Source organism: Larimichthys crocea, chromosome III (assembly GCF_000972845.2).
Source record: "Larimichthys crocea isolate SSNF chromosome III, L_crocea_2.0, whole genome shotgun sequence".
Taxonomy (NCBI): domain Eukaryota; kingdom Metazoa; phylum Chordata; class Actinopteri; family Sciaenidae; genus Larimichthys; species Larimichthys crocea.
In genome coordinates, this window is record NC_040013.1 from 50,114,395 (window position 1) to 50,128,665 (window position 14,271).

A 14,271-nucleotide genomic window follows, 5' to 3' on the forward strand; every position below is an offset into this window, starting at 1 on the left:
AGAAACTAAAGAGAGACTGTTTGTCTGGCAAACACTTCCTCAGTGGAAGCACATTGAAACATCAGGACTTTTTATAATTAGACAGAGTGGGCTAAAGAAACTGTTGATGCTGCTTGCTTCTTCAGATAGCTGACTTACACTGCCCTCTGCTGGAAAAAATATTACACTGCACTTGTATCATCCTGTGTTACCATTGTCCTTTTTTTCTTGTATCCTTGTTTGTGTTTCTCCAGAACTGTCTGATCCGGGTGTCATCTCGGGGTCGGGAGGCCCTTGTGACTGACTTTGGCTTGGCCAGGGAAGTGGTGGAGCTTCCAGTCAAAGATCCTGGCAGGAAGCTGTCACTGGTGGGTTCAGCCTTTTGGATGGCCCCCGAGATGCTACGAGGAGAACCATATGACCGCAAGGTAAGAAGACCAGAAAATAAGTTAAATGAACTTCTAGTATAATTCCAGATTTCAAGCATTTCCAATATTGCTCTTAAATGTAAGCCGATATCAAGTCTCAAATATATCAAAAAATCCAAATATTTTAATATTTTCATTATTGATTAGGAGTCAGAAAACCGGAATCCCAAGGTGTTGTCTAAAAGCTTATTTTTCCAACCAGCAGTCCAAGGTATTGATATATACACAAGGTACAAGGTGCATTTATTAATAATTCTACAACACATGGTTGTACAACAGAACAGACTACAAGCCCTCACAAAACAAAAATCCCATTAATTGCATATGCATAATTAAACATTCATCAAAATTAATACATTTGTGGTAGAGTGGAGAAGATAAATTAAGTCTGAGTCAGCCTGAGGGAAGAATACGCTCTGTAGTCTGGTGGTACAGCGGTGACAGCAGCAGTGTGAGCAGGCTGTTGATTCTGTGCAGTTTTAATCACATGCTGCAAAGTCCTGCTGTCCAGGGACATATACAAACCATGCAGGTTCATATTAACTAACTAACTAACTATCAAAATATCCAAATAGTTGCTGATTAATTTTTATTTAGACATTTCAGCTTTAAGAAAAGGAGAGCTACATGTTTTATTAGGTATGTTATTCTTTAAAAGTATATTTCTGTACAATTGTAATTAAACAGTTAATATGTTTGTGAATTATTGTATCATGTCATGCTTGTTCCAGGTGGATGTTTTCTCCTTTGGCATTGTGCTCTGTGAAATTCTTGCCAGGATCCCTGCTGACCCAGAGATACTCCCCAGAACACAGGTAGTAATCAGTACGAATCATTATTATTACCACAGCAGACCTGCTATTAGGGTTGCACTGATTATATTCAATTAGTTGTTTTCTAGATAAAATGTCAGAAAAACCCCATCAGACATTCCCAGACCTGAATGGGACACACATTGCTTATTTCAGAATTTAAACCATAATATAAAATATAAAAGGAAAACAGCAAATCATCACATTTTAGAAGCTCGGACCAGTAAATGTTTGGCACTGATTTATCTGTTAGCAAATACTCATGAATACTGAATAAGTCATGGTTCACTCACTAACTTTTTTGTAGAGTTTTCAACCATATCCTCAGTGCAGACCTGCAGTCACATGATAACAAGTGGCTGTATATTGGGAGGAGGTTTCAAGATTCCACTGCCATTATTATCCAATGCTGTGAGGAAGATACAAATGTCCAAACGAATAGCTCCAGTTGCAGCACATGGATGTGTTGAGCATGACCCATCTTTGGGAAGTCCCTGTGAAATGTGCACAGCACTATAGTGACTGTTGATGTTAATGTGTTTCAGGACTATGGGCTGGATGTGACTGCATTCAGGGACCTGGTGCCTGACTGTCCTCAACGTCTCCTGGAGTTATCAGCCAGCTGCTGTATGGTAGGTAGATATAGAGAATGTTCATATAGAAAATAGAGTAGCAGTACAAAAACAAGGTCTAGGATCAAAAGGTCAAGAAATGCACAATAATCTCTGTGTGAAGACAAATGAAGATAACTACTTGACATCAGGTGACAATTTATTAGCAGGTTGTTGTGTCCTGAATAGTCATAAGGTCTTTGCAACTGACAAGCAGAAGCACAGCAGGAATCTCAGCGATCCATTTAGAACCTGGGAGATGAAAAATAAAATTAAAAACTCTGCAGAAGAAGTGAAGTTAGTAACATGCATGAATGCAACATGAATGTGTAAATATGAGAAAGAGAGAAGAAGAGAAGAGCTCAATGCATCATGGGAATCCTTCGGCAATCAAGTTTTATAGCAGGATAACTATGAGCTCAAATATCTATAAATATCAAAAAGGAAAGTTTTAAGTCTACTCTTAAAAGTATTAACCATGTCTGCCTCCTGAACCCAGAAGGGTAGTTTGTTCCACAGAAGAGGAGCCTGATAGCTGAAAGCTCTGGCTCCCAGTCTACTTTTGGAAACTATAGGAACCACAAGGAACCCAGCGTCCTGAGAGCGCAGTGTTCTAGAGGGGTAGTAAGGTACAAAAGGAGCTTTGTAGGTGAGGAGAGGATTTCCAGTTCTATTTTAGATTTTACAGGGAACCAATGCAGAGATGCTAAAATGAAAGATATGTGATGGAAAAGATTTACGGTATAAGAACTCTCAAGCCTAAAATAAGATAAGCTTTACTTTGCTACTTTTACTTCAAAGAATGTGACTTCTGCCACCACTGACTGATACCATCTGCAAATCTCAGTAGACATAGTCTCACTCTTCTCTCATCCAATCCAAGGTGGAGTCCTTCAGACGACCAGCGTTCACAGAGTTGCTGGATGAGTTGGGAGAAGTCGCTGAGAGTCTTGAGCCGCCAGCAAAGTCTGACATGACCATGAGCTGAGTCATCTGTCTGGAAATGTCACCGTTACAGCAACAGAACCGGAGTGTCTGTGATTATTAGTCACTGCCAGGAACAGAAAGCTGGACTCAATTTAAGCAAAAAAAACACCCTGAATATTTCAGCCCATTGTGGCATCATTTTCCTCCACTGCACAACACACAACCCTGGCTGAACTTTGTCTTAAGTGAGGTGGTGCAGATGTACCAAATGTATTTTTGGAGGGGAATGAAAAGTGGGTACTTCATGGACGCTTGGCTTTGACACATTTGTGTACAGAAGAATAATAGTTTGAATTTACTGTGTGGTCTGTTTTTCTGCCACACATCTTACTTCTACTTCTTACTTCTACTTAATCTTCTCTTCCTTCTGTTTTTGTTTTGTTTTGTGAGAGGTCTGTTTCTTCTTCTATCTGCTCGCCTTGACTGTGATTCAGCACTTCTCCAACAGGAAATTGCATTTGTTGACTGAGCGAGAATGGTCGCACAGAGAATGGCTCTTTACTGGGACTTTAACAAATAGACCACCGGATATCACCTTGGATACGATGGGACAAAAAACTGTTTCATAGAGCAGTGCAGCCATGGATACACATGACAAATAATAAATCAGGAGCTAAAGAGTCTACAAGCTGACTTTCCAAAAAAGTATTTTTTTTTCTTGGATAACACTGACAACATATCAGGTTTTCAGGAACAATAATATTTTAGGCCTTATTAAGCATCATGACTGCATTTTTCAGTTGTGTAATATAACCATACGTTCTCAAGAATGAAATCATAAAAAGTGGTTGTTTTCATTGTACAATTTAATGTTCCTATCTCTTTTTGCTTGTTTTATTTTGTGGTCATTTGTCATTAAGTTACTTTGAACTGAACAACTGGTTGTAAATATTTAAGTTTTTCTCGTTTTGCTCACAACATTTCTTTTTTTTTTTTAATTCTGCCACCTTTCTAGGATTGAAAAGGTTCACATTCTTTTAGGTTTACCAGTATTCACTACTTTCTGGTTTGTGTGTGGACTCATTTTTCAGGCAGCTACAACCCAAAATAAACTTTCACAATAGCCACAATTGAATCATGTCCTAATACATTTCAGCTGGGATCGGCTACAGCTCCCTGCCACCCTCTAAAGGATTAGCATATAATATAGAAGGTATAGCTAATGGATGGATATTTTTGATAGAAACATTGAAGCCAAACTTCAGAGATACAGGTTTAGTTTAAAGAAAATGAAAACAGATGAAACCCAGAAAGGTTTTACATGCAGGAATAAAACTGAACTCACCAAGGAGAAGACTAGTCTAAAAAAAGGCAAACTGTTTCTCGTTGAAAAGTGTCTGTATAAATATTAATCTGCATTCAGAGTACTGTTCAGAAGTCACTTTCAGTTTTCACATTACATCATGGAAAACTAATGAAACCATTTTCACTTAATCTACTTAAATAAAATTTTATATGAATACCTGTGTGTAATTCATTAATATCCAATTCCTTAGGGATCTTAAATTGGTCATTGACTGTGTTAATTAATTACTCTTATGATTCCGTATTAATGTTTGGTCTTATTTGCCAAATCGTGTATGCCATGCTTCTTTATTTGCACACTCTGTATGGCCCACATTTCAGCAGGACAAGTATACTGCAGCCAGGAATGATTTAAGAGGCGGGATGTAGAGCGGGTCGTCTACTAACCAGATGATCAGTGGTTCAATCTTCCAGTCTGCATGTCAAAGTGTCCTTGGACAAGGACAAGGCAATGTGTGTGACTGGTTAGCTTACAAAAGCTAACATGACTGATATGTATGTCAGCCAGTGTTGACTAGAAGACTAGAAAGGCGCCATTCACCACTTACAACACATTACAACAATAAGTGACCAGAAGCTGAGCAGAGTGGGACACAGCCCATTGGTGGACTTCATAGTGCCATCTAGTGGGCCACAGAGGCAGTGGTATAAGAAGAAGAGATATTTTATTGATCCCTCAACGGGGAAATTCTTTTTTTCACTCAGTTTATTTTACATGCATTTTAACCCCAAACACACATACATAGACATGCACACATACCAGGGCTCATAGACATGCAATGTGGAGAGAGATGGTGGAGTGATGGGCAGCCCCCCTGAGGAGCACCCAGCAAGCAGTTGGGAGGCAAAATTGTTAGAATTGTTCAAATTAAAAACAGTTTTTACATCTTAATATGCTCAAGACCAGGTATGATTGAATATCACCATGCCAATCATGACACGTCATCAGGTAGAGACAAATGTGTTTTGCCATTGTCAGCTAGTTTATGTTAATGTTCATTATTAGATTATCAGTATGAATTGCTTTGGTTTAAAAGGTTAAATTAATTAATTAATTAAATTGCTCATTTTAGAAAAAATATGATGAAGTTTTGTTATGTATCTTAGTTAAGTCATATGGTCTTGTCTAAATAATACAAACTATGATGAAGATAAGTGTCCACATCAACTCCTCCCTGCACTCTTTCACTGTAATATATTTCAGTCATCAAACCATGTGAGCAGAAAAGCCTGATGTGTGAACTGGAGCAAATGTTCAATCTTACACATTAATATTGCCTCTCATAATAAGAAACACTTCATATCATAATATGTATGTTATCATTATGCATTGTTGAAGGCAGAGCCCTGTAGAATTGTGAGACTTCCCTGCCTCGCAGGCAGCAGGGTGTGGTGAGGCTAAGCCTTTATACATCCCAGAATACCTCGAAAGGATTTGGGGAGCAGTGAATCTATGACCTGCTCTCCCACCTGAGCCACAGCACCCCTGATGCTAATTAGTACTGCAGAGCCCATGTTTGGAGAAGAAGAGGCTCTGCATATGATTATCTGTGGACGTTTATTGAGTTAATACAAATGTCTGGACTAAATTTCATGTGGATTGTTTTATTGGAAACACGTTTAATGAAAAATAATGTTGAAATTCTTCTTTCCCCCGTAATGTACAAATTTTTTCATCAATCTAAAGAGATGGACTGACCAACCGACCCACTGATATCCCCAGAGCCACGCTGTAATGTAATTTTTAGCCCTTCTCCACACTCTGATCACTTTCACGTCTTCACTTAAGGGACATTGTACGTAAGTGGTTTCTCTGACAATTAAATTACCGTACACAGCATAGAAAACACAGTGAGCTTAGAGTTTCACTCAGGTCCCCATGCAGTTACCACTTTGTAATCTTGACAGAGTCCATTAAAGCCATGAGCATGTGCTTTCAGACAGCCTCAGACAGGTTGTAATTCAAATCAATTGATACAACAACATCTGGACCTTCATCAGTCATTCTTATCACAAATGACTGCTGAGTTATATATTGAACAACTACATACTGCTATGATTTTTTAAGTTTTGATCAAACAAGCATCTGTTGCAGCAGCTGTGTCCAAACTGCTTTCATGTCTGGTTATTGAAGCACTTAGTGCCTTGGTGAGAGCTGTTGACCATGTTAATTGCATATTTATGAAGCAGAGCTTTTTAGCATAATCAGTATGGAAACATAATGGAAATTTTTCCCATTAATGGACCAGAGCAAGGTGTCCCTTTGAGCTGTTATGTAACACCTAGTTGTTCAGATTTGTTTCCTGCCTCTTAAGACTGTCCAGACGGCCTCACCCCCGCCCCCACCAACAACCCCACCGACCCCACCTAAACACACAGTGCCTACCTGACATAAAGGCACAGCACATCAAAAGATCATAAAAGATTCAGTAGCTTCTTTCAGGGTTTTCACAACATGCCCCTTCTGCCCACATCAGAATATAAAGAATAGGCCTGATGAGGAAGAATTATGCAGACGCCGATGTGTTTTTTGTGGGTGTGTTTCGTCTGAAGAGGAGGATAATAGGCTTAGTTGCTCTCTGGCTATGTTAGGTCAGACAGGGCACAAAGAAGGGAGGGCTTCAAATGTGAGCTGTTACACATTACTACTAAAATGTTTGGACCATATATGGCTATATAATCAATTGATCCATGAATAGAACATTGACTTCAGATTCATGGTTCAGCTTTACTCTCCACTCAGTTCCACAGAATGGATTTTTTAATCATGGAAACTTGCCTTGGTCTCACTAGCTTCAGAAATCAGGAAATAAATACATAAATGCCTTTTATTCAGTCCAAATAAAGTATTGCTAGAACACTGAGGTCATGCTGTATAAGATCTGAATGGTACTTGGTAGTGAGTTGAGCTTTTGTAGGGGGGATTAAAATGGTCTCTTTCAGCCTGTGAGACTCTGTGACCTGTGAAGAAACCTTACAGAACAGTGGATGTGAGATGGGCTCTCCAGGATCTTTTTTTCCACTCTACTGAATGCAGAGGTGTTGTTGATGTTGTAGTTGTTGTCCAGATTTACAGAGAGCATTAATGAAAAGTGTGCGGTGGTGACTGTGGTGAACAGAGCCAAGAAACAAATGTAACAAAGTCCTTCAAATTGTGTGGGCCATTGTATTTGTCAGAGTAGAAACTGTCTGATATTACTGTATTTACTTCTACTGCATACAGAAATGTATAAGAAAAATACGCTGTAGGTTAGCTTCATTAAAATAAACCTTTCATCTCAACCCATACATGGCTAACAAAGCTGAATCTCTTCAAAATGTCTTTAAGTTGAATTCCTCATTAAAAACCACAAAGCATCTTGAACACTGTGCTGTTGCCAGACATTAGAATGACTTTCCACAGAGGGGCAGTGTTTGCTCAACCAAGACTCTCTGCCACTTCTCCACAGTGTCTGCATACACTCTTAAGATGAACGTCAGAGTTATTGATGGCATTGCTTTGCATTTATACCTCAAGGAGGTATACCTGTTATCCAGAGGATACCTGTTGTTTTGTTTGTTTGAATCGCTTACACAACATGAAACTAAAGTAAATTCAGTAATGCAACACAAAGCTGGACTTGATGTACTGCACTAAACCCAAATATGTTGTCTGTGCTCATAACCATATCAATAACTCCTTACAAAAAGTAAGCTGCTCCATCCTCCTGCACTGTGAATACATGTCTATGTCTAGTGTGTGTGTGTGTGTGTGTGTGTGTGTGTGTGTCCTCAGTGAAGTGCATCAGTCTCTGCAGTAGCTTCCAGCTGCAGCAGTCACTTCAGTTTCTGTTCAGTCTAACTGAGGGAGGTTTTTTGCACCACCCTTTTTCACTGTGTGAACACATACTGACTGTTGATAGAGTGATAACTCTGACAGTAGTAAACTGCTGCATCTCTGAATCCCTGATTGTCGATAAGTAGTGCTATTAATGAACAGTTTAGGAGTTTCTCCATCTCTTTGTTGGAACCAGGCTTAACACTGATAATTGTTCCAGACCTCAACGTTCCGACTGGTCTTACAGTTGATGGTGACGGAGCCTCCCACAGCAGAGCTCACTGCTCCAGGCTGAGTCACTGTGACCTGGCCATAATAAACATAAAGCAGCGTCATGGTTTTGTGGGCTTCATTTCAGAGGGACAGATGTTCATAGAGGAGAGGTTTGATTTTCTGGACTTTACCTGTGAAGCAGCAGCAGAGGAGAGTCCAGATGAGGACGGAGATCAAAGTCATGTTTTTGATGAGGAGGATTTCTGTGGCTTCTGTTGTCATGAAGGACAGCTGTCAGTCATCCAGTGTTCAACTCTCAGGACTATAAACTCTCCCAGAGCACTGGAGCATGGTGCTGCTGATGCAAAGTGGCTCTCTATGGAAATGCTCTGAATGAAGTTTTAGACTTTTTTTTAAAGGTTTTACTTGATTTTCAAAATGTTTCATACATTGTATGTCAGAAAAGAACATCTTAAAACATCACTGTTATATTTAATTGTTTTAATACATAACCCAGTAGTTGTGTTAAATGTGAATTTGAATAAACAAAGCAAACAGTCTTTTCTGTTTCATGTAAACCTGACATTTTTTACATTAGGTAATACATCTTTAAAGGTTAAAATTCATCATTTGTAGTTTGCTGATTGAGCATTAATACATGAGATGAACAAAATACCACTTTTATCTTAAGTCCTCAAACCTGTGACTGCTGTCATGGTTCATTAGTGATCTGTTGCCATGGTTACTGAGCAGACAAAGCGTCTTACATTCTTTCTAACAGCCAGCAAGCAGATCAAAGTCATGTTTTTGATGATGAGGACTTCTGTGGCTTCTGTTGTCATGAAGGACAGCTGTCAGTCATCCAGTGTTCAACTCTCTTCAACTGTCCCAGAGCACTGGAGCATGGTGCTGCTGATGCAAAGTGGCTCTCTATCGAAATGCTCTGACTGAGTCCAACAGGGACTTACTCTGTAATCATGCTTTTATCAATGGATCAGTCTTTTTATCAGAGTATTGATTAGTAACGTGTCAGTGCTCATTGGTCCGTATCTTTGGTTTGAGTTTGATGAACACATTTTCTTCCAGAACATTTTGTGAATTCCCGATAATTCACGACCAAACAAATCAAATCACTGTGGGACATATTTCACTAAAATTAGATTCTTCATCAGAATCGTATAATAAACCTTTGCTGATGATAATAATTCACTTTTTTTTTCATCTTCATTGGACAGTTTTATTTAAAAGCCACTTATTTCAGGTTGTTTTCCTGACAGAAATGCACATTGTTTTTAGTCATTTAGAAAGAACAAAAAGTTACATTTATAGTATAAGTTATAATATTTCGGCTCAGTAACATTTGCTTTAGTGTTTAATGTGTATGGGTCTTACTCGATCTTTCTCCCAGACTAATGATTTAAAAGCCATTCAACATATTTTTTATGAATATTTTAAAAGATTTAAAAAGTAGTTCAGTAACTGACAATATTCATTAGTATTCTGTTCAATAATTTTATATCACATACATTATGCTTGAAATATAGAAATGATTGCTTGTGTTTTTAAAGTTTGAACTGTAGCGACTGACGTGCCTTGAACATCTGAATTTATCCTAAAAGCATTGATGTTTCTACTAAAACGTTTTCAATCTGAATCTGAAAAGAGTTTGAAGAAGAGGAGGAAAAGGAGAGAGACAGATTTATAGGTAGGGGGTCTCTCCAGGGAAAAGGGCTGTTTAGAGTTGTCTCAAGATATGGTGCATGTCCCCATTAAAGGGCATGGATACAGACTTTTCCCGGTTCGGATATTTTAATCTGGCTGTGTTATTTTGTCAGCAACGAAATGATAAAAATACAAGGGAAGGGAAGGAAAAACGGGAGAAAAAACACCATTTTAGTATCAACAGATATAGAGTATAATGTAAATGCTGATGACGTCATCAGAGTAAAATTTATCAGCACGCTGTGAAATTAAATACTGAGCAAGAAAAATAACTGAATTCTTCTAATGTGGGCTTCCTAACAGTTCCGCTCTGTTTGTTTTCACACTGATATAATCAGACTGACAGGTCAGAAACTGTCTGTGTCTGCAACTAATCTAAAGATGATACAGATATCTGTAAAGAATCTATTTTTACAAATTGAATGCTTAGTTGTTGTTGTTGTTGTTGTTGTCGACATGAGCACAGCACAGATTTAGCCTTCATGATGTCTGTCCTGTCTTATTACCTACAAGAAGGTCTGGACTTTGTCCAAGCTGGTTGTTTGAAGTGGTTAAGGTCAGCAGAGCAAATATCTGTGAGGTGTATGCACTGCCTCCTTGACACTCGGATTTAAAAGTGATGAGCCCACTTTTGGCAATATGATGAGTTTTGAGACTTGTGGGTGAGACTATAAAGAATAATCTCTCTTCTTTCTCATGCAAAAAAACCATAAAAACCCAGAGCCATTCAACAGGGAGGGCACACAGGGGTCTGTGTGTGTATGCGAACATTTTCTGTGTGTGTTTGTGGAACCTAAATAAATATGTGCAGCTTGGTGAGTGAATACAAATTTTACAGTCTGTACCAATCCATGTGTAGGCATGTAGGCACTTATGTGTGTGACATACACATGCCTAAGTACATGCTTTTCTGCATCTTCATGTGTGTGTTTGTGTGTGCATGTGCATGTGTGCGTGTTAATGTGTGTCATAACAGCCTGAAATTGAAGTTATATTGGTGAATAAAAGGCACGGTTAAGGTTTTTTATGAGTCTGCCTGCTAAGGGAACAATATCAGCGGTGTAATCACTGTAGATCAGACAGAACATCTTCCAGTTTAATGTTGTGTGGAGGTGATAACAGGAGTCTGAAAGGGAGAAGCACTGGGGAAATTCATATTGACCTTTAGCTTGAACTCTTCATCTCACACCATACCACTCATTGCCAGGAATTATTCTGTAAAAGATCTTTGAAAGACAGATGATGCTTTCTCCATCTTCATGTTCATATTCACTGTATGTTCCAAAAGCATAAAAAGCATAGCACCACCTCCAGCTGGGTGACCATCCGTCCACCCACTGAACACCTACTGAATCTATCTAGCTGTCTGCGATTGTCATATTCTCATTGAGGCCAACTCTAGTGACACAAAGATGTCAAAGATACAAGCAAAGCATGTCCATTGCTCTTCTGTTGGGTGCAAGAATCAACAATGAAGTAGGATTTTGCTTGGGACCAGAGGGTGGCTGGTTCAAGTCCAGCTTGGACCAATGTATGAAGGGTGAACTGGTAGCTGGAGAGGTTCCAGTTTATTTTACATTCATTTTTACTCCAAACACACATATAAGGGCTCATAGACATGCAATGTGGAGAGAGATGGTGGAGTGATGGGCAGCCCCCCAGAGGAGTGCCCTGCGAGCAGTTGGGGGGGTTCGGTGAATTGCTCAAGGGCACCTCTGCAGTTCCCAGGAGGTGAACTGGAACCTCTCCGGCTACCAGTCCACCTTCATATTTTGGTCCATGCTGGACGTGAACTGGCAATGTATTCCACCGATTCTTTATCATTTTACATTGATAAACATTATTCTTAAATTGTTAAATCGTTACTTGAGAGACTCAGCCGAAGCCCGTAGCTACTCAAACATCCCTGCAAATGTGTGTGTGTGTGTGTGTGTGTGTGTGTGTGTGTGTGTGTGTGTGTGTGTCAGCCGCCAGTTAATTGACTGAAACTGATGCAGTCTAAATCAGGGTTTGAACTTGTTCTTTAATGTGATTCTACGCTCGGTGCTTCAGTCCTTGTCTCTAGGACAGTATTCAGTGATGCATAGAAGCTGAGTCATCACCTCAGAGGCTGTCCACGGTGTAATCTAATGGTTCTACATAAAGAGCATGATAGGTGTCATTACAGAGAATAGTCATAGCAATACATGCCTATAAGAATTACTATAAATACTGAAAAAATAATACAATAATATTTTGATGATGATGTGTCATACACCTACATGCTCCTCCTTTATTTAAGATCAAATGTATCTTCAGATGTTGATGGTTGGTTTGATAAAACGTTACAGGATGATGCACACTGATCACTGAATCTGCCATGTCTTACAGATTATCTCAGAGCCACGATGAAGCTTGTGTATGATGAGGCGTTCCTCGACCCACCAGACTTTCCTTGCATGATGAGAAACCATCAGAGGGGGAAATTCTTGCTGGACAGGTGCCAAGCTTCAGTGGCCAGCAGCATAAGAAAGACATGTCAGGACGGTCATATGACCTGAGAGCTCCATCACCAGCTGAAACAACCTCAGTGGACAAGTCAAACGTTATTATGGGTTTGACAGATCACAACACACTGTAAATTGTATAATATTCTCATTATCACTTTATTTCAAAAGGGTTTCAAACATCTAACTTTAAAAATAGTAAATAAATTATTGTTCCACACTATATAACATCATATATACCTGCACATGAACATTTTAATTTTGGGTGAAATATGCATACCAGGTGGAAATATTCTATATATTGTGTGCAACATTTCATACACTGATGTAGTAGCTAATTTAATTTCTTTCAATATGGAATTGAAAATAATCGTCACTGTGATTGAATCATGTTCTGTAATGATGGATTCACAAACAGTCTTAGCTTCTCTGGTCATAGATCATTGTTTGCACTACATTAATATAAATGGACATGAAAATGAAGATTCCAGTTTTATCAATAGGCGCTGCAAAATCCAGCATTAGCAGGAACATTTTCTGTAACATAATTTGCACTTTAATCTCTTACAGCCTTCAAAATGACAAATTACATAAACTGAATACCACCACTTACATATTTTCCGTCGTCTTTGCACCTCTGCCCAGTTCTATCAACATATCAACCGACGTATGGAGCCTTTGATTGATGAACAACCTGGAAACGTCAGACCCCAGGCAGGAAAAAGCAGGCCAGAGGGATACAGCAGTATTTGGCATGGCATCAGATCAGTTCCCTGCAGATTCACAATGAATGACCTGCATGATTCAGTTAGACGGGGGTGTTTGAGAAATAGTGCGTGAAGGTGTGTTGGGAGATAGCTTTTTAGATCAATAGCTAAGAAGGTTATGTCAGTGATGTGTGCAGCGTGACCAATAAGTCACTGTCTGATTAGAATGTGTCCTTCTTATGTGCTGAAGTGCTTCATAAATATAAAAGTGTGTAACACGTTATGATAGGAACACACACGTGTCACACACTATTTCGTTTTTCTGTTCAACAACCCAGATAGCAGAGTTTGTTTTGAAACGGAAGATTCTTGAACACTTTTCAGGTCAAAGTCAAGAGTTGCAAATTGCTAAAGTGTGTGTTGTTGTGGGTATGTGTGTGTTTGTGTGTGTTTATGACTGAAGTAGGCCAGGAGGACACTCTCTGGTCTACAGAGATGGGACCAGCGAAGGTGACCTAATATGAAAGAATGATGCACAAATTGATTTTGGAGGATGCATTTTGGGAAGGGCATTTGCGTCAGGCAGTGTCAGCAGTGTGTGCATGTAAGAGGACCTGTAGTCCAACCAGTCCACCGTGGGGGTTAACTCTCCATCAATCTAAATTGGCAAGTGCCTGGCACAGAAGAATGTGTTTCTAACTGAACTGTGGTAAGATTTAGTGACCACATGGAAATGACTTAACACTAACCATGAAATGCACTCATTCAACGTGCATCCCTGATTGCCTTTGACAGTAATTGTAGCTAGACAATAATAATATAGCACAGATGTAAATGGGCTACAGTGACAATGAATAAAAATATTTGCAGAAAAAGTTATGATAAGATGGAGCACATCAGTACAGCTACAGAAAAGACTTGCACTTCACAATAGATGCATTTTAATGTGAAGAGAGTTGTTGGTCATCACTGTGAAACCAAAAATGTGGACAAAGATTTCGGCAGTTAGTTAATGCTACTAAAACTTTGATCCATGTTGTGTATAGAGTGTATACATTGTTTCGAGATATATGGTTCTATATATATGTTCTACATCTATAGTGACAGTAATAAACACTACATTGTAAATGCATTCACGGGTGCACCCAAACCTAGGATCCACATTTTATACATTTCATTAAAGGTCAGGTTTACATTATACTGC

General features: G+C 39.1%; 1 protein-coding gene across 2 annotated transcripts in view; it reads left to right on the forward strand.

Annotated features, from left to right (window-relative positions):
- The window catches only part of zgc:162952 (PKc_LIMK_like_unk domain-containing protein), a 35,333-nt gene extending 31,062 nt beyond the window's left edge, over window positions 1-4,271 (forward strand). For both annotated transcript variants that reach the window (XM_010745758.3, XM_010745759.3), the window contains 4 exons: window positions 234-407; window positions 1,139-1,222; window positions 1,765-1,851; window positions 2,714-4,271. In XM_010745758.3, the coding sequence (XP_010744060.1) occupies window positions 234-407; window positions 1,139-1,222; window positions 1,765-1,851; window positions 2,714-2,818 (450 nt within the window). In that variant the 3' untranslated portion in view covers window positions 2,819-4,271. The remainder of the gene's footprint in view (window positions 1-233; window positions 408-1,138; window positions 1,223-1,764; window positions 1,852-2,713) is intronic.
- Window positions 4,272-14,271: the final 10,000 nt, after the last annotated feature.